The 24,555-nt window shown below is 44.2% G+C and overlaps 1 protein-coding gene across 9 annotated transcripts; it reads left to right on the top strand.

Moving 5' to 3' along the window:
• The first annotated feature begins 71 nt into the window (after positions 1-71).
• Positions 72-24,462, top strand: mtmr3 (myotubularin related protein 3). 9 transcript variants are annotated; one of them, XM_075468252.1, is made up of 22 exons: positions 72-259; positions 2,008-2,083; positions 3,687-3,745; positions 4,832-4,921; positions 5,326-5,442; positions 8,164-8,184; positions 9,112-9,194; positions 10,354-10,520; positions 10,600-10,696; positions 10,971-11,084; positions 11,716-11,906; positions 12,177-12,308; positions 12,458-12,569; positions 13,565-13,760; positions 13,843-14,028; positions 14,276-14,446; positions 14,890-15,035; positions 15,423-16,902; positions 17,019-17,129; positions 17,277-17,365; positions 20,141-20,167; positions 21,034-24,462. In XM_075468252.1, exons 3-22 carry the CDS (start codon positions 3,743-3,745, stop codon positions 21,203-21,205), a joined length of 3,705 nt encoding a protein of 1,234 aa, XP_075324367.1. In that variant the 5' UTR covers positions 72-259; positions 2,008-2,083; positions 3,687-3,742; the 3' UTR covers positions 21,206-24,462. The 9 variants fall into 9 exon arrangements, with proteins under 9 accessions (XP_075324367.1, XP_075324365.1, XP_075324371.1 ...); XM_075468250.1 differs by having other exon boundaries at positions 4,817-4,921; XM_075468256.1 differs by having other exon boundaries at positions 4,817-4,921; positions 20,141-20,162; positions 21,034-21,143.
• Positions 24,463-24,555: the final 93 nt, after the last annotated feature.

Genomic DNA, 24,555 nt, shown 5'->3' with positions numbered 1-24,555 from the left:
TTACATGATAGTACCGCGTGGTTTGCACCAGCCCCTCCCCTCCCGCTACGGCGTGATAACGTCACGAACGCGTAAGTTGCTGGGCTGGAGAATTCGCGGCGATGGCGACGACTGCTCGGCGCTGGAAAGGGACGCAGTGAAGCTGGCCTCGGCTCGGATATGACTAATGTCTGTTTGATCGAGATTGGTTTGCTGCTTAGTTACTGCATGGGCTTTGGGTGAATCTTCGGCCTCTGACTTCTCGACACTCCTTTCACCGGTGAGTCTGCCGGGTGGAGTCGGTCCTCGGTGTGTTTTGACAGAGGCCTCCGTTATGGGGTCCGCCCTCCATCTCATAACAACAAAAACAGTTGCAGAGAGCAGCGCTAGCGTAGCCAGCTACTGCTACCTAGCCAGCTTATTGCCAAACCGAGTGGGAAGAGATTGCAACACAACAGCACAGTTCTTACTAAGGCTATTTTCAGTCTATCTAACCACTTTGGACTAAGCTGTAGCTCGGTCGCATTACTTTACACTCCTGTTACTTGCTGGGGGACGTTAGTTGGTTGAGTGTTGACGTTAACGTAGGATAGCTTCAGCGATAGCTTACCTGAAAAGAAAGGAGAGCAGCCGTTATATTACCGATAGCTTCTTGGTTACTGTTATCCTTCGATATTTGTCAAATCTGACCAACCTGTTAGCATTAAATCATCTTAAAATTATGTTCCGTGTTTGGTAACTTCATGTTGTCATTCTTGTCTTGCTAGCAAATAAGCTCACTATTTGAGTTGAAGAGAGAACTGTGGCTTATTTTTGGCCATCGCCATTACATGTATTTTCTCAAAAATAGATAATTACTCTGAAAAAGCATGAAATTGCAGTTTGCTGTGGTTACGTGACATTTTTAAGCTGCAGTGTGGGAAAAACGACAAGCTAGCCGAATACTGTTCAATGTAGCCACTTGGCCGTGAACTCATCATCCCAACAAATGACACTTTTTAAAACTTTATAAAATAATTGGAGCAGGTTAAGGCTCGGTAATGTCACCTGTCACGGGATAGGAGTAACGTTAAGGCTCAACGCGGGCTTAGCTCTCCGTGAGTGAACTTGGAGCTAGACGTGGACGTGGACGCGGGTCATGGGCCCGCTGCTGTAAACAGAGACGTGTGCTGGAGCAGATATGCTTTATCAGGTAGCGCCAGCACTAAAAGCTGGACTCCTCATTCGGGGAAGTAGTCACCGCCTTTTACTCAACACTGAAAAGACCAGGCCGTGCTCAGAGCCTCATCTGTTGCAAGTTCAAAGGGATTTTTAGTCTTCTCTCTGGTCCCAGGCATCTTAAATGAGCCCCAGAGTGTATGTCGAGCTCCTGAGCAGCCCATTCATCGACCCTCCTGTATCCAATTTCAGTCTCTGCAGGAGTAGCAGGCCCGTCCAACTATTTGTTTGGCAGTATGTGGAGATATCCCTACCAGGCTGCCTGTTTTTAAACAGATATTTGTTTATAACACTTATTGAACTTTAGGAAAAGCTAATAATAAGGATCTGTTTAATGTTGTCTAACTAAAAAAATATATATATTATTGGCAATATCATATTGTTCTTGGTGAATACATTTTCCTGCCAATTTAAGGGCATGAAATGAGATGTTGGCTCTGCTCGACCAGCCTTTTTGGGCAAGTAGCCAACCATTGTTGGGAAATTTTAGCAACGAATTGTAACATGTATAGATTAAATAGGGTGAACATGAGATGATCAGGTCACATGACCATGAACCGTTTATCTTGGCTAGACTGTAGACTAGACTCTGAGATCCAGCTGACTTTTTTTCTACCCCACATCTGAGTTTTAAGTGGCATCTCTCGGCTCACATGCAAGCCACTGTGACCACCAGCACATCTATATTTGCCCGGAAATCAAAAGGGCTCCTGATGCCTGCATGTCTCTGTAAATATGTCCGCTGTTAGCAAAATATAGGGAGGTTTAAAAGTAGAAGCATTCTCTCATTGATAATTTTAATTTCCACAGATTTCCATGTTTTACTTGTGAGAGTTTCCAAACAGGATCACCGGGACTGCTAATCGTCCATTTCTGATAGTCTGTGGTAAGTTTTTCTATGTCTTATTCTGCAACTGGCTGAGTAGAAGCTGTTCTCAGGCAAAGGATACCCTTGTAGTGCACCTTTGTGTTGATTTGACCCGTTCATCCAAAGGCCTCGCAATCTCCTTGTCAGTCACTGGCTGCTGATGGTTCATTGCCAAAAAATATCTCTGTCTATTGAAGAAAGTCTTTGCACAAACTTGCGCTCACAACTCTAGTCCAGAGTCAGCAGTGGCATCTTTGGGTCTTGTTTATAAGCGTTTTTCTCCTCACATTGATGAACTTTTACCTGTATTTGTGAACGTTGCAGCAAACTACGCTGATTCCATCTAGCGATTCCCACGACAGAATCATGTCTGTTTTTAATTCGGTGCAGCCCGAGGGCCTGTAGATCAAAGCCATTTTCTATTTGTTTCAGGCTTGTTCCCTGTGCCAATAGGATTCCTTCAAATTCTTTGAATCATTTTTATGATACTATCTACTATAGATATTGAAACGGCAGAATTATTCTCAATTTTACCTTGAGAAATTATATTCTTAAAGATCGTGTGAGTAACATTTAAGGCAGTCTAAATCATGGTTCATAACCATGTTTTTATCACAAGTGAAAAGAAGAAATATGTTTCTGTGACCTCAGAACGAGCCCTTTATACCTACAGAAGACACAGGTCCTCTCTAACGTTGTGTGGCCAACTAAAAATGGCTGAGGAGACGACCTTTAATTTATTTCTAGGTTCTTCTACACGCTCGAAAGGGAGAGGATGAGAAAATTTGTGTTCAGTTGGTTGTAATCTGCGACTAGGATGTTTAAAAAGAGAAAATCCTACTCACTCCTCTTTTACATTGTTCAGATTAAAAGTTATTTAAACATTTTTTTATTTGCTTTTCTACTTTTTCTCCATTTCATCACGCAATTATCAGTCATCAAGTTTTGACACTTGACAGCTAAAAACAGTCAAATGAGTAATGATTTTCTTATAGGATCACATTTGTTTACATTTTCTGCATTTTTTTTTTCCCTCTTTGGCACTGTTGAAATGATAAACACTTGTCTGAGCTTTTTTGTTTTGACAGTACAGACGTGGGCAGAATTCATGTGATTAGAAAGAGATGAGAAATGGTGTGCAACAGAGGTCCCTGGGCAGAGTCGCTCTGGGAAAATTGAAGCTTTTGGTTGTTGTGATTAGATTGTAAGACTTTAGGTATGTCCACGAGCAATGAATTTAACAATTAATGTGAATTATTTTAGATATATCTTTTTGCCCTCATGCAAACTGATTTTATAATGTCTGTTAATGATTGTTTAACAGGTCAAAACTACCACATAAAAGAGAGAACGACTGCTGAGAACAAGTGAATCTTTAACAGTTGTTGAATCATTGTTTGGCAATAAAAAGTCATCTCAAAGCATCCCTAAATGAGTGCTGATAATAAAACTCTTCCATCCATTCATCTGTTCATCACTGGGATTTTAAAATGGAATCAAACCACATGGAAGAAGATAATGGCTGCCTCTGGTGGTTTAAACACATTGGCTCAGATATACTGAATGTAATTTCCTGTTTTATCGTAGTAGCTTACTGGCTCTCTGTGTCATTTTTGTATAGATTGATCCAGGCCAGATTGATTCCTCGTTGGGTGACCCACACTCCTTCACAGGGCCATGGTAAAGTATCTTCTCTTAACGCATGCTTTTGTTGATAGCTGCTGTGTCCCCTGTCCTGGGCACAGTCTGCAAAATCGGAACTCTCCATTGATTATTCATTTTAATCAGCACTGTTTAACAGGAAGCAGACAGTTACGTCAGTTCCAACGGTGCCAAAGGTCCTCCGAGGTTGCTGTCAAAGCAGGACAGCTTTCAGTTTCCCCCTGCAGATATCCTCTCTCCGTTGTTACATTGTGACATAAGTTCTGGATGGGTTGTGTTGAACTGTGTCTGCATGTGCTGGCTGTTCACACTGTGCTCCTCCAGCTGTGTATCAGCTCTGCTTGTGCTGAGCCAGCATCCTCACAGGATGTGCTGCCGCTGTCTCTTATCTCCCGTCTCCCTGTCATCTTTTTTTGTATGGCTGTAGAGTCCTGCCGATCACTGTCAGCACAAGGCCAGATATTTCTTTCCACCCCCCTTACCCTTGAGGAAAAATCCTGGACTCTGCTTGTATATCCATCCCTTGCATTCCTCACTGAGATGCTTCCTCTGTGACAGTGTTCTTCTTGCATTCAGCCCTCACATAAGCCCACAAAATTATAGGCTGCAACAATTCTGCCAATCAAACATTTGAGTAAGACTCTCCTTTCTTTCCTGGGTCTTATGTAAATTAATTGCTATGTTTTTTTTCTTTTCTTTTTTTCTTCAGTGCTCTTTATGTTGTTTCCAGTGCCCTGGCTTGTTGTACAGGGGCTGATTATAGTAAATTATCCTGTTAGCACTTTACAATGTGGGTTGGAAAGGGAGGAGATTCTCACAAGCAGCATAAATGCAGCTTTGTTGACTGGCTTACGTTACTGTCACAAAATATCACGACAAAGTGACACTTTGACTGAGATGAAGTTAAAATGAGGAGTAACAAAGCTCTGAATGTGTGACAGGAGAGCGCCCATGGGCAAGGAAGTGCTCAGCCTGACGTTTTCTGGCCGAATGTTTACAAAAAAGTTACGTTAAAACTAAAGACAAAATGATTTTGAAAGAGAATTGTCGTTGTTAAAGCTGAGACCAGTCAATTTTACGAATAAACAGACTTTCTCTTTGCAGGAGGAGGAGGGGCAGCAGAGCCTGGAGTGTATCCAGGCCAATCAGATCTTTCCCAAGAAGTCCCCCATCCTGGAGGAGGAAAACATGCAGGTAAGCTAGCCGCCTCCGTCACTGCTGATCTTATGACGGTAACGTCTCCTTGTCTACTTTCTGTATTCAGATACATAACCACCACAGCACGTGAGTTAAGCTCACTTTAAGTTGAACTTTTCTAAAAAAAAAAAAAACAGAAAAGGGAAATACATGTTACCATGACACGAGAACATGGATGTCTGTCTATGAACCATTAATATTCAGGCACTCGCATCATTTACATGGTTGTAATTGGTGTTTTTTATTTAAAGATAATTTTGGGTTTATTTGCATCGTATGTATTTAAAGATTCCTGCTGTGGTCACCATATTATTCCTCTGTGTTTACATATCGTATCACCATATCATAACTGCTGATCTTACCCAGTTTATTGGAACTGTTTTATCTCCGGCTGCCGCTAGGTGCCCTTTCCTGAGCTGCACGGGGAGTTCGCAGAGTATGTGGGGAGAGCCGAGGATGCCATCATCGCGATGTCAAGCTACCGCCTACATATAAAGTTCAAAGAGTCCGTTGTCAACGTAAGTAACTGTGAAGATGGACCACAGAGCTTCATGGCTGCAAATAAGATTAGAGAATACCTTTCACACGGCTCAGGCTAAGCAGAGAATGAGCTGCTTTGTGTCTGTTGGTGGCTGTTATTGTTTTGTGAATGGACAGAGTCCAGGCTGTGGTGGCCAGGCCATTCAGACCTGATTTCCACTGGCAGCATTGCCACGTGACTCCTCATCACCTTCGTTTCTACACCCGCCTGCCCACGCTGCTTTCTCACCACACTTACTGTTGCCATGGTTGCAGCTGCTCCACAGCGGGATGCATAACTGTCGGGGCCTCCCTCTGTCCCCTGTCACCATGTTAAGAGATTAGAGTTAACGTAGCTTTGTCGCCCAAGTGTGGCCGTGCTCTTTGCAGCTTTTTTCAAAGAAGGATTTATTACAATCTGGACTCGCACTGCATTGTAATATTTAGATTTTGTTGCTTCTAGAGATGTTAAAGTTGGTGGTCATTGAACAGTTTTTGTTTCTAGAAACTGTATTCCAAGATTTGATGAGCAGAACAACAGCTCTCTGCCCAATTCATGCATTTGTTTGAGGGATTTCATAGATGCCCTAAGAGTGCATAATCTATGTTAAGGTCATCACGCTCTTCTGCTGGTGTGCAAGAGTGAGGAAATTGTGCAATGACAAATAATTCCTTCCTCTTTTTTAAAAGTTATCTACATGATTGAGTAAATTACATCTACTCATTATTTTTTTAAGCAATGATGTGTTGGGCTGTATAGAAAGACTGATTGAAATTGACTCCATCAACAGACGTTGTTGTTGTCCCTAATCATAATACACACAATATACAATCATAATGTCTTTGTGATGCCTTTTGAGTCAATCCTACAAATAAAATGTTAACTAGAGGATCATATTTCGCATTAAATATGGTATCAAAATAAAAGCTTTATATACTCCTGTTGAAAGATGTTTGTCAAGAACGACTGCTCTTATTGTTTTCAAAATAATTTCAGAGCTTTTTAAAGCTAAACTACACTATATGTTTGTATCTTGCTTTGAATGATTCTCATGCTCAGTTGGTAGGTGTGGTGTTGGAGCTGAAAGCTACAGATAGACTGGGGGGGACGTCCATTTAAAGTGGCCCTCAGTTAGGCTGTGTTGCCCTCTTAGAGGTGTTATTCACTCTTAGCCTCTGATTTAAATAAGTATGTTCTTATGAGAGGTACCTGAGGATAGACGTAGCCCATCTATAAGCTACAGTTTTTATGTGTTGTGAGTGGCAAAGCTCCAATTTTGATGATCTCAAAATAAAATCACCCATATGATATGGTACTAGATATGTAGCTGCTCATAAATTTTACAGTTTTGAAATAACTTCAGTGCAAGAGTCTTGCATAAGAGGAGAAATAAAACACCCTCTGACTTCTGTATTTTCACTGCAGTACCAAAGCATTTAGTCACAGTGAGTCGGGTCAAGTGTCTCTGCATTAGCGGCGGGTTGATGGCGATACAGCACACAAATGCACATGTTTGTTTTCAGTGACGGCTCTGCACTCAGGGCTGTAAGTGTGAGTGTGCACAGCTTCCCTTTTTCTCTCCAGAGCCAAACGTTTACTTACTGTAACTTCTCAATGAGTCTGTTAAACTGCCAGCAACCACTCACAGACAAAAAGAAACATGATTGTTGAATTTTTCCCCTGATGCCAAGACGGCTGTCTCTCAGTCCTCAAAAGCACTCTTACAAACTAGCTCAGTCATCTCAAAAAGCCGTGCTTCTCAGAGAGTTGGTCAAACGCAACTTGCAGGATAGTTAACTGCCATCCACTCATGTCTGCTGGTGTCCGTAGTGGCAGTTACTGATATGCAAGTCCAGCTATGTCTACATTGTAGCTCTCAGAGGGTAAACACACTTCCTTTGGCAATGAGACAGGATTCAGTCAGCTGTTTTTTATTGTTTCTGTGGTAATGTTCAAATACATGTGAAATAGTGATAAAATTCAAACTTGAACCCTTGCTCTGAAGCACGTAAATACTATAAAAGGCTAAAAACGACTCATTCGACTTACAAGCATAAATTAACAATTCAAACCTTTTTTTGTGTCAACACTGAGGACGCGGTCATCTCGTTTGAGAGCCCGTCATTGGGTAAAAAGCGATTAGTGGTATTTACGTCCCCATTTTTCCCCAAAGAGTGTGAGTAGAGAGGTTTCATGTGGCTACAGGAAGACTAAAGTAAATGAATGGTGTGATTGATGGATAACAACAAGTGGTATACCACTAAAACATCAAGGGTGAGTTTTGGTAGCAGAAGTACATTGCGAGCCGGTTGGTTTGTGACCTACCACTTTTATAATTAAGCAGTCTTTCACTTTCATAGGATTTGTTCGGGGATTCTGCTGCATGCATCAATCAGAGTGTTTCCTGTTTCTATTTGCTGCTGTCACGTGTTGCTGGGATTGATTGAACTGTAACGTTTCCCTGGCGACTGCCTCACGTTCTGTTCGCACATTTATTTATTTTGAGGTTTTGGAACTCACAAATCACAAATCAGGGGTGGGAGTTGTTGGAAGAGAGGGAGAAGTGGTTAAAAAGAAGCTCAGGAATTTTGCTAGTGGCCAGATTAGGGATGTAGAAACATGAAACATCTGGAATGTGTGGGGACAGCAGCCCTACACACACAGGACACGAGCACAAACATCACTCTCATGATTGTTCTCTCTGTTTTCTTTTGGATAGACGTGTTGTTGTGAGGTGTCTGTAAGTACCCAGCAGATCTGCACAGTGTGGAGTGGAGTGGTTGATTTAACTGTGTAATTTGACGTATGGCTGCCTGTTAACTAACTGGTGCCACAGGGAGTCCAATCTTCTTTGTTTAACAATAGATGCTGGATTAAAGTTTACGCTATCTTAAAAAATAGCATTGAACGTCCATACTAAAGATTAAAGCTGTGGACCTCCCAGTCCCTCAACAAATTTGCATACAGCTGGAAGCTGTCATCGTATTCCTGTATGGAGAACAGACTTGTGTATTGACTGGCTGGAGATGGTGTATGAGCCACAGCTTTCACAGTGCTCTTAACTAATTAACAGAGCTTAGTCAAAAGCTGCAGAGCGCTCTCCCTACAGTATTCATCACATGCTTGCAGGTTGTAAGCACATGACAGTCCTGTACTTTGGAAGGTTTTTGCCTATAGAAGATAAGACTGTATCTATGTGCCAAAAGGGAAATACAGATCTATTGTCCAGTGATTTTTGTGCTTTTGTGAGTTAAGAGGATTATGTAGATTTAGAGTGCAGAGGGAGCTGTGATGTGAAATACTAATGGAAGTTCACCTGGACAAGTGGTTTGCATACTTTTGTCACGATACTTAATGATAGTTGGTTTCTGTTAATGCCATTTTGATGTGCACGTAATGATTCGTTGCATGAAGGTTTTAATAGATTTACCACTAATTTGTTAAAGGGGATTTTCAGTTGCTGTCCACGGCACTTCCTGTACTGACTGCATGAGCTTGGTTAGTACATTTCCGACGTACGCTCTGTTTAGGCATTCCAAGATCGGTGTTGAGCATGTGTCAGGGAGGCTGAGATGCTGTTTTTTTTTTTTTTTTTTTTTTTTAATTTAAATTTTTTTTAATGAAATATGGTTGTAGATTTGCGCTTCCCCTGTTTTCGGCTCTTCAGGTCCCTCTTCAGCTGATTGAGAACGTGGAGTGTCGGGACATGTTCCAGCTTCATGTCACCTGTAAGGACTGCAAAGTTGTCAGGTATGATCAGTAAACCTCTTCTATCTTTTTTCTGTCCATAAACCAAGTTTAGCTCGGGTTGAAAATCAACTTCTGTCTTTATGTTTTGTGTATCCTGTATGCTGTGTTTTTTTTTTTTTTTTTTTTACCATTCAGTTCAATTCAGTTTTATTTGTAAAGTGCCAAATCCCAACAAATGTCATCTCAAGGCACTTGACGCAGCCCAATTCAAGACCATTAGTATTCAATTCATGGGAATGCAATCATAAGCAATCCAATTGATTAAATTCCAGCCAATCCCCCGTCTTGAGCGTGCACAAGGCGACAGTGGGAAGAAAAAAAACTCCCTTTTAACAGGAAGAAACCTCCATCAGAACCAGGAAGGTTGTGGCCATCTGCCTCAACCAGCTGGGGGTTGAGAGGACAACGAGCACCATAACACCAGGCCAGGGATGCCTGCTGAGACAGAGAAAACACAAGTTAATGACAATAATGTCGCATGTACATGGAGAGTAAAGAGAGCAGAGGTGCATCATGGGAGTCTATAGCAGCATAACTATGAGATGTTTCAGGATCACCTGAAATCTTCGCTTGGAGGAAGGTGAATGGAAACGGTAGAAATGAGAAAAGCTCCTGAGTGGGTTTTATCTTGTTTTGAAAAAGCTTGATGCACATTGATGGGAGACTGTGAGTCTCATCTGACCAAGTAAAGGTTAAAATGATCAGCTGTTTCTGGTCTGACCCCGTAGACGATAAACTCAAGGTATCCCTGGAGATTAAAGTAATTCCAGAAGAAAGGTTCTTTCCATTTGTACTCCTGTGGATGTCCACCACAGTTGAAGTTTTTCTTCCTGCTGGAGGTTTGTTTAGTAGCCCATTTCACCATTCTCTGATGACGTTATGCAGCTTTGTTTATTTGTGTCAGACTGGTTAATGGAAATGTGTCTGATTCACTTTTCTTTAAGGGGGCTTTTCAGAATGTCTTGGCCTCAGATTTGCTTTACTTGTTCCTTGTTTGAACCTTTGTCATGTGACCAAATGTTCACATATGAAACAGGGCAGGATAATAATAAAATACATTCACTATTTTTACACGAGTAACATTTCTGCTAAAGATTTCCCTGTTTCTGAATGTGTGAGGCTCCTACTTTCATACTTAGTTGTCACACTTGATCTCCAGGTGTCAGTTTTCCACCTTTGAGCAGTGTCAGGAATGGCTCAAACGTCTGAATGTGGTCGTGCGCCCTCCCTCTCGTTTGGAGGACCTCTTCTCCTTTGCCTTCCACGCCTGGTGCATGGAGGTGTACGCCGGTGAGAAAGAGCAGCACGGCGAGCTGTGCAGGCCAGGTGCGTTATCCTCACATAACCCACACAAGTTCAATCCCGTCCTTTCTGGTCTTATCGGACATCGCTGTTGTCTTTGCAGGTGAACACGTGACCTCGTGGTTCAAGAACGAGGTGGAGAGGATGGGCTTCGACACTCAAAATGCTTGGAGGATCTCTGATATCAACAGCAAGTTCAGGTAAAAGAGGCTTTCATTCACAATCCTGCTGATGAGTTGATTTCCCATCTGTAGATAGCCTTGTCCTTTGCTTTCATTGGCAAACAACACAAGTCAGTGTACATTTTAGACAGCGGGTGGCTGTGTTTTTGTTCTCCACTGGTGCTGCACCCCTGGGCAGATAAGGGGCCAACCCAGGATTAGGTGTCTGTTGACAGAGACTTTTGTTGAGCCATCGCAGTCCTTTGCGGCTCCCCTGTTTAACTTTGCTCTCTCTGGTCCTTTGCCACGCCAGGCTGTGCCCCAGCTATCCCCAGCAGCTCCTGGTGCCAGCCTGGATCACTGACAAGGAGTTGGAAAATGTGGCAGCCTTCCGCTCTTGGAAGAGGTTTCCTGCTGTGGTTTATAGGTCGGTGTGTTTGTTACTTCCTGAGCTCCTCAAACCAGACTTTTAACTTGTTTATTGTTAGATAAAATCTTTATGGTGCCGTATCAGTGCCACACTTCCTGCAGGCATCAACCCTGACGTCCACGTAATGCCACACATATATAAAAAGCTCTATGTATGATGACAGTTAAAGCTGTTCTTAGATAAAGTCTTTATGGCTGTGTATCAGTGTCCCACTCCCTGCTGACCTTGTTTCAATAGAGAATGTGAAACCACCACCTATAATATGTGTGGTCAGTGTCACAGGCGTCAGTCAGTGAACTATTCCAACCAAAAATGATACCTGTTTACGTCACAGCACCTGAAATAATCATGAGACAAACGTTTGGTGGAATTAGAGCCTAAGATTAGGTAAAGAAACGCCTTTCATTGCCATTATTTTATTTAATTGTGTCAGCAAGCTTGAAGCACAAGTCATTTTAATTAGCAGAGGCTTTTCATATAAAATTAAAGGTCAAATTCCAGTTCTAATAGTATAAAGATGCCTTTCTTTCCTGTATAGCTGTAGGGTGCATGCTATAGAAAGCACCGAATAAACAGAATGGTCACCAATAACGTCAAGCTGTGGCTAACTTCTAACTTCGCCACATAGGCACCTGAGCACTGGGGCTGTGATCGCCCGCTGTGGCCAGCCAGAGGTTAGCTGGTGGGGCTGGAGGAACGCTGACGACGAGCACCTGGTTCAGTCCATCGCCAAGGCCTGTGCCGTGGACGGCAGCTCTCGCAAACACCTTCCCAACGGCAACTACACCAACGGCTCAGTCCTGCCCGATACTGACTTTGGTAAGCGCCCACCTTCAGCCGGGGTCGATGACACACCTCCAGCTGAACACATGCCTATCACCGTGCAGTCAGATGTTGTGCAACTCAACCTGTTGGGTCTTGTCTGAAGCAGCTGGCTTCCACAAACACACAGATCAGAGATGTGTTGTCATGCTTTGCTTGATGTTTTTGTTTTTCTTCAAACAATCTGAGCCAGACGCCCTGTTATATGCTCACTTAGCCTATATGCTAAGTTGTGATCTTAATGGCGTATGTGTGTGTGTATTTCAGAGTCCTCCATGACCAACAGTGCAGAGGTGGAGACACTTGCCATCCAGCCCCACAAGTTGCTGATCCTTGATGCCAGGTCCTACGCCGCGGCTGTAGCTAACAGGGCTAAGGGTGGAGGCTGTGAATGCCCAGGTGGGGTTTATCTGCTCAGTCCACAGTTTCAGGCAGAATTAGGTCGACGTGTGCTGCAGATTGGAGCGATTGTTTCCTGTGCTAAAACACTTATTGTTGACTTTTTAAAGGTTTTCCCCTTTTCCCCCTTTTTTTACCTACTTTTCCAGAGTACTATCCCAACTGTGAGGTGGTGTTCATGGGAATGGCAAACATCCACTCCATCCGCAAGAGTTTCCAGTCTCTGCGTTTTCTCTGCACTCAGATGCCTGATCCAGCCAAGTATGTTTTTTTTTTTTTTTTTTTAAGCCTCCAGCAGCGCCTTTGTACTTCTCCAGTCACAACACTGCAAACCTCCAGTCTAAAACTGACTATAGCTCCTAATTTTTCTGTAGTAAGTGGGGGTAACTTGAAATCACAGCTGTGCTCTGGCCTCGGTCAGACATCTGTGCCTGATTTAGAAAGCCTGGCTCAACCCCAGGTGGAGGATCTCTTTCCATCTGCGCATACAGAGTCAGTGCAGTTCAATGTAGTTAAGAGTTCAGATCCAAAGACTGAAGTGCATTTTAAAGAATTCTGCTTACTTTGGATCCTAGCTCAGATTCTGTTTATCAATATAAATGTATAATTTTTTGAGAACTTTCATCAAAACATTGCAGGTTACAACAATCACTTTATTTCTGTAACTTTAACATTTAAAATTCTGTCACATGTGTCAGATGCTCCAGTTTTACAGACAATAACAACCACACAGTGCTTAGATCCAGATAAGAGGAGTTCAATATTTATTTCGTATGAAGTAGCTTCCACTGTAATGTTTTGAAGTATTACATGACCTTTAACCACAGGCTCATTTGGGATTTTTTTTTTTTTTTTTTTTTTAAAGCTGCGTCGGTGAGTTTTACTGTGGGGCGGAAAAAGATCCAAACAACACCACCATTTATCTGGTTTTTAGAGGCATCAATAATGCGATATGCTGTCATTCAGACAAACACTTGTGATAAACAATGTTCTTTTTCATCTTTTAAGGGTCTCCATTGACTAACTTTGTCTACTGTTTGGAGCTAAATAGGCAGCATACTGTACTCGGGTTTAGCAGACCTTGTTTACTTGCGATTGTAAATAATCAATAACACTGATCGCATGAATCACAACATTCCCTTACATGATGATAATCCTTTTAGCACTTGCTTTTGATCTTTTGGTCTGTTTGCTAAACTTGTTCTTCTAAAGTGTGTTTTCATGCGGTATTTGGGGTTTTCTGATGACGCCCACAGCTGGCTTTCTGCTCTGGAGAGCACAAAGTGGCTGCAGCACCTCTCCCTGCTGCTGAAGGCGGCCCTGCTGGTGGTCAACGCCGTTGATCGGGACCACAGGCCCGTCTTGGTGCACTGCTCCGACGGCTGGGACCGCACACCTCAGATCGTTGCCCTGTCCAAGCTGCTGTTGGACCCTTACTACCGCACCATCGAGGTTTGATGGGTTCCCTTTTTGTTTTATTAACTTTTGAAGAGTGGAAACCTGTTTAGTCTCTAATCAGTTGTGTTTTCTTTAGGGTTTCCAGGTTTTGGTGGAGACAGAATGGCTGGACTTTGGACATAAGTTTGCCGACCGCTGTGGCCACGGGGAGAACTCGGAGGACCTGAATGAGCGCTGCCCGGTCTTTCTGCAGTGGCTGGACTGTGTACATCAGCTGCAAAGGCAATTCCCGTGCTCCTTTGAGTTTAATGAGGCCTTCCTGGTATGTACAAGTTGCATTTTTTTAAGTCTGACACTGCTTGTATCATTAGATTTATCACCTCTGATGGTATTCACGTCTCCTGATAATGCATAGTTGTGCTCAGTCTTCTCTTGTATGGCACTGATAATGCATTTTCTCTCTGGGTGTGTTCACTGGCACATGAGAAAACTCCCTTTCATCTCTGCTCTTATTGTGCCTGGGATTTGTGTACAAGCCTCTACATGTCAGCTCGTGTCTGTGTGTGCAGGTGAAGCTGGTGCAGCACACCTACTCCTGCCTGTTCGGCACCTTCCTGTGTAACAGCGGCAAGGAGAGGGAGGATCGCCACGTTCAGGAGAGAACCTGCTCAGTCTGGTCACTGCTCAGACCAGCCAACCGAACACTGAGGAACATGCTGTACTCCTCCCACTCCGAGGCCGTACGTCCACTGTCACACTTATTTCGAGTACCGATAGTTCGGATTAAAACATTTTTTGAAGGTTTGATTAAAGTCGAGTCAGACAATGCATGGGAAGAAGCTTATTGTGATGAATGCAAAACCATGAAATCTTAAAAACCAAAGCAGATTCAGGCTGGGGCTTCTTGTCATTCCAGACAGCATGTCAGATACTTTACAGGCTGTATTTCACAATGTTGTAGATTAATTACTGAGTGTTTTGGTGTCAGATTTGATTTACAGTTCTCTTTTACACCCATCTGAGTCATGTTTTTGTGGTTGCTGTTGTTTTCCTCTCAGCTATTGTGCATGTTTGGGCCATTGAATTCTCCACTTTTAGATTGCGGGGTTTTGCTTGCAGAGCATTTTTTCCTGCGTCTGTTTTTTGATCATTTCCAGGGTAAAGTTTAAAACCCTCCCTGCAGGTTCTCCACCCGGTGTGTCACGTACGGAACCTGATGCTGTGGACAGCGGTCTACTTACCCAGCTCCTCTCCCACCACCCCCTCCGATGACTCCTGCGCCCCTTACCCTGTGCCTGGTGCCAACCCGGAGGATGCGCCCCTGGGCAGGTGAGCCTGGCGCGCTGGCACCCGACCCCCCCCCCCTCCCCCTCACTTCCTGTCTCATGTAAGATCAACACAAGCTGAGAACTCTCACAGCCAGAGGGGTCCAGCTTCTCCACTCCACTGTTTTAATTCTTTGCTGCCCTCAGACAGTCACAAAAGCTGTTTTATGCTCTGCTCATCTTGTCTAATGACAGTCAGAAAATCCCAAAAGAACAACAGCAAGTTGAGGGAGTTTACATATTTAAGACTGCTAGCTCTGGGTTAAAGAAAAAATCAAAAAAATCCTTTTCTGTTATTCTGTTTGAGCTGGATTTGAAGCTGATTTGTGATTTTTAATTTTTCTTTTAAAATTATAAGATGGTAAACGGCGTCCTTTTATTTCCTGTTTAGATGTACGAAGACTCGCTCTTTCGACAATTTGCCCAGCGCGTGTGAGCTGGGAAGCTCTCTGCCTCCTAACCGTCGCTCCAGTGACCCGAGCCTCAATGAGAAGTGGCAGGACCACCGGCGCTCTCTGGAACTCAACATGGCAGTGGGGCCAGAGGGAGGGGGAAATCAGGATCAAGAGGTGCGGCCTAACGGAGTGGGGCCTTATCCAGATGGTCTGGACTCTGAGCTTGAGGACAGCCCGCTGTCCCAGGACTCGCAAGTTGTGCTCCGACAAGAGGAAGCAGAGGAGGTGGAGCTGTCTGTGGTGATGGGAGTGGCTGAGGGCCAAATGGAGAATATTCTTCAGGAAGCCACGAAAGAGGAGGCGGGAGCGGATTTACTGAAAGAGAGAAGTGCTTCCGTGGTTAATGTCGTTGACCCTGCTGACGCAGAAATGAAGATGAAAGTAAAAGCTGAGGAGGAGCATCAGGTTTCGATGATCAATGGGACTGAGATGCAAGGAGAAGTACTTGCTAATGGTCAACATCTAGAAAATGGAGTGATGGAGGCCGAGGAGGACGGTGAATCTGCTCCTCTGACTGCGCAGAAAGAAGAGGAGCCGGACCAGCAAGCAGCTGAGCTGACACCAGAAGGCCCGGAGAAGCAGAACCTAGAGGACTCCGTTCAAGAGGAAGTTACACATGGACCCACCGAGTCCTGCTTGCCAGAGGACAGAACTATAATTAATGGCTTTGTGGACGGGTCACCTGGAGAGCCAAGTGTCGATGAGACCTGCCCTGACTCTGAATCTGACCACGGTGTCTCTGAGCAGATGGAGCCGGTGGATAAGAAGGTGTCTCTCATGGAAAGCTCCACAGAGACTTTAACTGAAGAAGCCTGCAGCAGACTGGAGCTTCCAGCAGCACCGCCTGGTTGTATGAACCGTCAACCCTGCGGGGATGACAGGGGCCAGTTTCCCTGCTTCAGAAAAGAGAGGGGCACGGAGACGGGTGAGCATGGGTTAAGCAGAACTTTAAATGGGGGCAGCAAGCAACCCTCATTAAGTGCCTTACAGTCTGCGAGTGCTGACCTGAGCAGGGACGGGCTCTGTAACGGGGACAGCTCTGATGGAGATCCCTGCGGAGGACCTCACTGGGTCAAAGGGAATGGGGAACGGGCCCCTCTGAGTCGCCAGGTGTCCCTCGCAAGCTGCAACTCCCTGATCCTCCATCCTCGGGGCAGCTGCTCTCAGCACCGCTGGTGCCACACTATGTTGAGCCGGGCCACCATCAGCCCGGAGCAGCCATCCCGCAGCCACCTGGACGACGACGGACTGACCCTGCACACGGACGCCATTCAGCAGAGGCTGAGGCAGATCGAGGCGGGACACCAGATGGAGGTGGAGACTCTAAAAAAGCAGGTCCAGGAACTGTGGAGTCGCCTGGAGAATCAGCACCATGTCGGCTCTCACAGAATCAACGGAGACATGGGAGACGAAGTGGTACGGCGCCGATAGACCCTCTGATCTCTACATGGGACCGGTATTCATAACATTGGCTGGTTAATGAGCCTAATGGTGAATGTTTTTTTTTTTTTTTTTTTTCTCTCTCCGTGCAGACCTCAATGACGGACTCCGAGTACAACCTTGACCCAAACTGCTTGTCGCGCTGCAGCACGGAGCTCTTCTCTGAGGCCAGCTGGGAGCAGGTGGACAAGCAGGACACTGAGGTGAGCAGTTGACCCTAATCTAAAGATGTTTGCCACGGATAAAAAAAACAAGCCTCTCAAACCCGACCTACCAGTTTGCATTTATGCACGTTTAAAAAGTCGAGCTGCTCTGTAGAGGGGAGCTGTGAACGGCTTTGTACGTTGCAGGTCACTCGCTGGTACCCTGATCATTTGGCTGCCCAGTGTTACGGCTGTGAGAGCAGATTCTGGCTTGCCGCCAGGAAGCATCACTGCAGGTAAGTGCCGATGCTTTTCGGGCTGCAGAATCACTATCAGAATCTGAGCCTCTTAGATTCTGCTGAGGCTGCCTCCAGCTCGTTCTTTGCAACCGAATGTGACTCTTGGTGACCTTTTGTGATGGGATTTACTTCCTCTTCACATCTATCACGCCGCAGATGGGAATTCAGAATCAGTCGGTCGGTTCATTGTGTGATTTTTATTCCAGTATAAAAGACTTAAAAGAGAAGTGGTTTTTTTTTTTGTTTGTTTTTTTTTGTTTTTAAACCTGGACCTTATTTTTGGCATAAAATACGTTCATCTACTCACCGATAACAGTTTGGTGAAAGTCGGCGTCCTTCGGAAGATATTTAGATCACTGGAGATCTGCGAATATCCATATAACGGGAGAGAACAGGGCAGAGACAATACAGCCTCTAAATAAGACATTATCTGTCTTTATTTCACCGATACTTAAGATGAATTAACGAACGCGTACTATTGCACTGTTAGCTCATAGCTGCCATGTTGTTTTTATTGGGGGGCTATCAGGGGGCTTAAGGGAGCTTTCTACACATGCGTTTAGTGGGATGACTTCATCGACGCTGCAGCACAGCTCATTCACTCCGGTAAGGACAAGTCGTCGTCCACGTCGTCAAAATCTGATAAATATCCTGCCATGTTGCACAAAACTAGCAGTAGCAAACTCTGTGTGAAGTTAGCCGACTGTGAATGAGCTGTGCTGCAGCGGTGCGCGTCGATGACGTCATCCCAGTAGAAAGCTTCCTATAAGCCCCCCCGATAGCCACGGATAACAACAACATGGCAGCTGAGTATATATATGGATATACGCAGATCTTGAGTGATCTAAATATCTTCCGCTGGACGCCGACTTTCACCAAACTGTTATCGGAGATGAACATATTTTATGCCAGAAATAAGGTCCAGGTTTAAAAAAACCAAGCTTCCCCTTTAATTGAGTTCTGGTCCATATTTTTGGTCTATAATGACAATTCTACTCATTCGTTAGTGTCTAACTGTCCACTATTCAGTCACTCGAGAAGCCTCATTAGAAGCTTTAAGAAAAGTCCAAAGTTTGATCTACATCTCCCACAATAAAACTTGATAACCTGTCTTTAATGCACTCCACCTACAGTGCTATGAAAAAGTATTTGCCCCCTTACAGATTTCTTTTGTAAAAATTTCAGATCATTAAACACATTTTAAAATCGGACAAATATAACCTGAGTAAATACAAAAGGCAGTTTTCAAATTATTACATTTTTTTGGAGAAAAAGCTAGTCAAAACATTTGAAAAAGTAATTGCCATGTCAGTCTTAGACCTGACGAAGATCAGTGACTTAACATAGGGAAACTATTTTCCATGTGTCATTCCCTGCCACCATCGTGCAGTTCATGACCATTTTATCTCCTCTTCATATGAGTGAATTGTGAGGACTGTGATCTGAGCCTGAGTCTGCAGCCAGATTGGGGGGAGTGTTAAAATGTTTTTCTACATTTTAAACTGTTAATACACTCTTAATGTTGCAGTGAAATTGTAAATAGCAGCCAAAAGTTCAAAGTATTCTTGAAAAATGGGCAAAAGCACTTACTCACAGGACATTTTCTGGCCCTTTTTATGTGTAAAATTAGCAAAAAAGTCAAGCTGAGTTAAATTTCACGAGTCACATGCAGGCCTGATTACTGCCAGACCTGTAGGATGAAGAAATTACTTAAATAGAACCCGTCTGACAACATGAAGGAGGCTAAAAGAACTTAGAAAACAACACATCATTCCTTGATATAAAGAAATTCAAGAACAGATGAGAAACAAAGTCATTTCTAAAGTAATTTGGGACTCTAACGAACCACAGTGAGAGACATTATCCACAGGTGAAACAGTGATGAACCTTCCCAGGAGCTTGATGATCCCTGAGACTTTTGGAAAAATATTCTGTGGACTGATGAGACAAAAGTGGAACCCTAAGCCTACCGACAGTCAAACATGGTGCTGGTGGTGGAACTATGAATTCTGCTCTCCGTTCGGCCATTAGTTCGTGACCTTAAGCTCAAGTGCACTTAGGTTATGCAGCAGGACAAGGATCCGAAGCACACCAGCAAGTCCACCTCTGGATGACTAAAAAAAACAAAACAAAATTAAGGTTTTGGAGTGGCGAAATCAGTCCAAACTTAATTCCGATTGAGGTGCGGTGGCGTGACCTTAAATAGGCCGTTCATGCTCGAAAAAACCCTCCAATGTGGCTGAATTCAAACAATTCTGCAAAGAAGAGTGAGCCGAAATTCCTCCACAGCGATGGAAAAGACTCATTGTCAGTTATCAGGTTTAGGGGGAAAACACTTTTTCACACAGGTTATTTTTGTCTGATATTCACATTTGTTTGATGAACTGAAACATTTAAGTGTGACCAAAAGAAGCAAAAACAGAAGAAACCTGTAAGGGTGCAAATCCTTTTTCACAGCTCTGCAGGTGGTAAACGGACATATCAGTCTTTTCTGTACGCTTAAAGACAAGTGAAGTGTACCTTCTCTGTTGACTGGTTGGTTGGTTGGATAGGCCTGTTGTCCTGAGAATAATTTGGTAAATTTAGCTCTTTGTCTCATGTCACTGTTATAAGTGCTCTAAACTATCTTTCCAAGTTAATTTTGGATATTGGTTGTGAGTGAAATCGCTTGTATTTTAGCCAGCTAAGGATTCAAACATTGGCAGTCTTAGTCTGTTTTTCCACCAGTTCAGGCACTTCTTATCCATTGTCTGCCCCTCTCCTACTCTACAGTGGCAGGGAGCCTGTCAAGGAGGTCTGGTGAGATCCGGCTCCCCTGTCCCACCCTCCTTCCACCCTTCTTGCCTTCCATCGCTGCACCCTCCTCCTTTTCCTAACCCCACCTCTCTCTTCTCTCCCCCAACCCCGCTGCATCTCCACCCAGTTTTGATTAGCATTAGCTTCACGTGGAAGTCTTGAGCGGTTTTTAATTGGCTGTAAGCACGGTGCGGTCAGTGGGCCAGCTGTGATTGGTCGAGAGCTGATTGTGATTTCATGAAAAGTTGACATTGAAAAACAGCCTCAACCCACATCAGCGCTGCGTCCCCAACACCCCGGCAGCATGCTGCCCCCAAACCAGCCCCCTGCCTGCATCTCACACCCCCCTGCAGCAGCACGGCATGGCGTTGGAAGCCGCTCAGTCCACTTGGTGGTGCAAACCCCCGGAGACTCAGGGTGAATTAGATGTTGTGTGTTTTTAACATGTCTCCTCAGGTTGAGTACAGGCAGGTAAAAGGACACCACTGTGTGTGAGTGTGCGCATGGCCTTACATCTGAATCTGAGCATGGGTATCTTAGTCCCCCAGTGTGCCGTGTTGTCTCTTAATTTGATCACCACTGTGTGTTGGAGCACCTCAGCTTATCTGGCATGTGGTGACATTTCACAGCAGTGGCGTTTGCTTGCATTTTTCCTTCTTTCCTCCTGTGTTATCACGTGTCTCAGGTGGTTAAAATCAAATTTCCAGCAGTTGGACCAACCAGATGTTGTTCTGATATGTAATTGAGTCACATTCAGCACAGTGTACCAAAAGAGACGCATGCTTACAGGAGGTCTGAAGAGGCTCCCTCTCTGAGCTCCCCACTAATCTGTCCATGTCCCCACCCCGTCCCCTGACCCCCTCCTGCAGGAACTGTGGTAACGTGTTCTGCGCCAGCTGTTGTGACCAGAAGATCCCAGTGCCAAGCCAGCAGCTGTTCGAGCCCAGCCGCGTCTGTAAGACCTGCTACAGCAACCTCCAGCTCAGCTTGCCCCCCCTGGACCTCGAGCTGGAGAAGCCCATCGCAGCAAGCTCCAACTGAGGACCATCGAACCCGAACGGAGGGGAGTCAGGCTGAGCCCCCGGCCGCTGACACAGACGCACCGCCGAGAGGCGCGGGAGCTATACAGAATGTCCCATGTACTTTGTGTGAGTGTGTGTGCGCTGCAGATGTGACATTAATTTGTATATACAGAGGGTGATATGACGGCGAAACGCCAAGCACTCTGAGAAGTGCGTGTGCACAGAGGTGTACGGTGTGTGTGTGTGTGTGTGTGCGTGGCAGTGATGGGACTGCACTCTTGAGGTCAGAGGAGTGAGAATGGACATCCTGGTGCCTTGGATGAGCAGAGAAGGTCGTCTCACTGTGTTTGCTGAAGTCTCTCTGAGGACTTTATCGATTTATCGTCAAACCTCTGAGGATCTTCGAGGCAGGTTAGACCCACCGCTGACGGGTGCGAGATCGGAGGAAAATGTCCCGACAGGGCAGCTCTGTCTGTCAAGGAAACGACTCTCAAAGGGTCGGTTCGCCCAAATGACCAAAAGAATCACATTTCCTCACTTTGTCATGTGAGCTATTTGCCACTAGCTCAGACAATTTGGTGGCCATTGTTATTTTCTCTATGTATTAGTGTGGAATTTAGACTCTCAATTAATTCATTTCTATATTCTTTTTAAGTAAAATGTCAAAAACTAGTGAGATTTGGCCAAATTTACACGTTCAAACCTACCTGAGACACTCTGTTCAGCCACATAAGACAAAGAGAAAAAGCTTGAACCAGAGACTGTTACTTTTTAGGACTTTCGTACTCCCAATTCTGTATCATTTTTAGCTAAATCTTTAATACTTTTCCACAGGATCGTGATTAATCTGGATAACCAGCAGTTTTGTGTAGTGGGTGAACTGATCCTTTGATGCACCTTTGGGCTGAATCTGAGCTGAACGCATCGACCTGCTTTTGCTTGAGTTAGTTTTCAATCAGCTTTTCACCCCTGGTCACAAAAACTAGAATGAGAGGACAAGCAGATGTGAGTTCATTTTCAGCCCAAAAGAAGTTTAAAGTCTACCTTTGTGATTCCTCCGAACACTGCGTTTGTGTTGCTTTTTAACCGCTCGTCTGAGGTCTTACAGGTTAGAGAGCCGACCCTGATGCCCACTAAGCTCTTCCACACTGATGGACTGTTATTACTCGTCTGCTGTATGGTAATACACCCCCCCGGTGGGACTCAGAGTAGTGGCGAGAGATTTAACGCAACTTTTGAATTCTGAAGGGGATTTATTTCCGTTTTAATACATTCTTGGGGCGACAGCCATGACCTCACTGGTCTCCACTCTGATTGGCTGAAACAGCAGAAAGGGCTCTTTGTGTTTCCCCGAAAAGCCTGTAAATCCGCAGGAGATCAGTCAGCAAAGCCTCACTGAGACACCCACTCTGCAGCACACCCATTCAGTGACCTCCTTGCACCCACACGTTTTTTCCCCCTTTTTTTTTTTTGTAAGATAAATGAATAAAATAATATATTCAGATATCTAAATAGCATTTAAGAAAAGTGTATAGAATCCTTGAATAGTGGCTCACTTAATCAGTCACCAAATTTTTTTAAATTTCTTTGTTTTCTCATGTTGATAATTGCAGATAATACCTATTTTGCAGCCTGTTGAAGATGATGGGCGGTTTGTTTTTATTAAATAGAGAAGCAGGTTGTCCTGTTTTGATGCTGCAGTGGTTTTTCCCTTTGAAAGTTTATTTATTGAGGTTTAGTTGTTGCATTGCTGTTTAAAAAGAAAAAAACCCCAGAAAAACCTATTGCCACAGGATAATCAGTGTTCATGAGATTGGGGATGAGAGATGGTGGCTACGGCAACGCTTGTCATTTCAGGCTTGTTTTGTCTCAATCGCAGCAGGACGAGCGAATGCAACGATTTCCCAATCACAAAGGGGAAGAGATGGAGAGTCAAACAAGCAGCCTGAACTCAAAATAACCCCCTCGCCCCCTTTATTTCCTTTATATCTCACACAAACATTACTCCATCTTAAACAATCTACAAACACTACCTCTATTTTATACCCGCATCCATTCATAAACACACACACACCGAAGTTCTGCTTTTCGGAGCCACATCGGCCTTCGTTTTAGACGTTTCTGTCACTCATTAAAGGTACAACGTTTAAGCGTAGATTAGGATCATTAATAAGGAGACTGCCAATCGTTTTCTTTCTTTATCGTCCAGTTATACCACGAGCTGTTCAGGTTTGGACTTAACGGATCAAATGCACAAATTTAACTGTGTGGTTGACGACTCTTCTGCAGAAGCTGCTTGCTCCTGTGGGATTTGATCATGAGAATAAACCGAGAATTGAAAGACTCGACTTTTTAGCCCCTCACAGATGAGATGCTGTCATTTCTGTGGATTAAATGATCGAAACGTTGAATCGCTTTTATGCAGCAGATGAAGATCCTGATCTCTAAATCTCGTTTGAGATGATCGGATGTGTCTGTGTCTCACCCGGGGTGCCAACACTTTATAACTGAGATGTTCTCAGATCAAATTTTGGCCGAATGAGACGCGTAATGTCCCTTTATGAACTCTTTCAGACACGCACGTTTTTGCCACCATTGCAGACACACAGGGCACCAAACATTTTTTTTATTTTTTTTTTAAAAATCCACGAATGTGAATCGTCTATCAAGTTTTAAAAAAACAAAACAAAAAAAAAGGCTATTTTTTTTGCACAATAAGTAGACACTGCCACCGAGCACGTTCAAATAAAGCTGCGGCATTGCAATTTTGACGGGAGCAGGTGCAGTGCACGCGACGCGAGCGTCTGGTGACGTGGGTATCTGTTCACACACATGCTGTGCTGTTTTTTTTTTCTCTCCCCACCTCCCTTGCAGATGTTGTATTTTTCTCCACTTTCACTCACGCTGACATTCTCCATCAGAGGCTTCGCTGCATCGGCCCAGTAATCGCTTGATGTGTGTGCGTGTGATTGCATCGAGCATTGGTGCAACAGTGTGTGCGAGTGCATCTTATGTGGTGGAGACTGGTGCCAAGCAGTTTGATACGGGTCTCTCACAAAGGGATCGGTCATGTTTTTATTAAGTTTTCCTCCCCCTTCTCTGTTCGATAAGCACTTTGAACCTTCTCATGTCTGTCAGAGGAGTGTGTAGCTGTACATAGCAACTTCCTGTAACAAGTGCTCCTTGTTCAGTCTGAATATTTTGTTTTGTTGGATTTACTTTCCAGAGCATTACATTGTTGTAGAATTCAAAGGAAAAATAAACTAGGTAAACCGACTGTGTTGTTTGCAAGCTCCTGCGGCAGAAAATACACACAAAGAAGACACTTTGATCATGTTTAATGCATGTTCTAGTATACATCTTTAAAAA

This window comes from Odontesthes bonariensis, chromosome 6 (genome assembly GCF_027942865.1).
Source record: "Odontesthes bonariensis isolate fOdoBon6 chromosome 6, fOdoBon6.hap1, whole genome shotgun sequence".
Taxonomy (NCBI): Eukaryota; Metazoa; Chordata; class Actinopteri; order Atheriniformes; family Atherinopsidae; genus Odontesthes; species Odontesthes bonariensis.
Note: the sequence above shows the minus strand (reverse complement) of the source record. Positions and strands in the feature narration are given on the sequence as shown.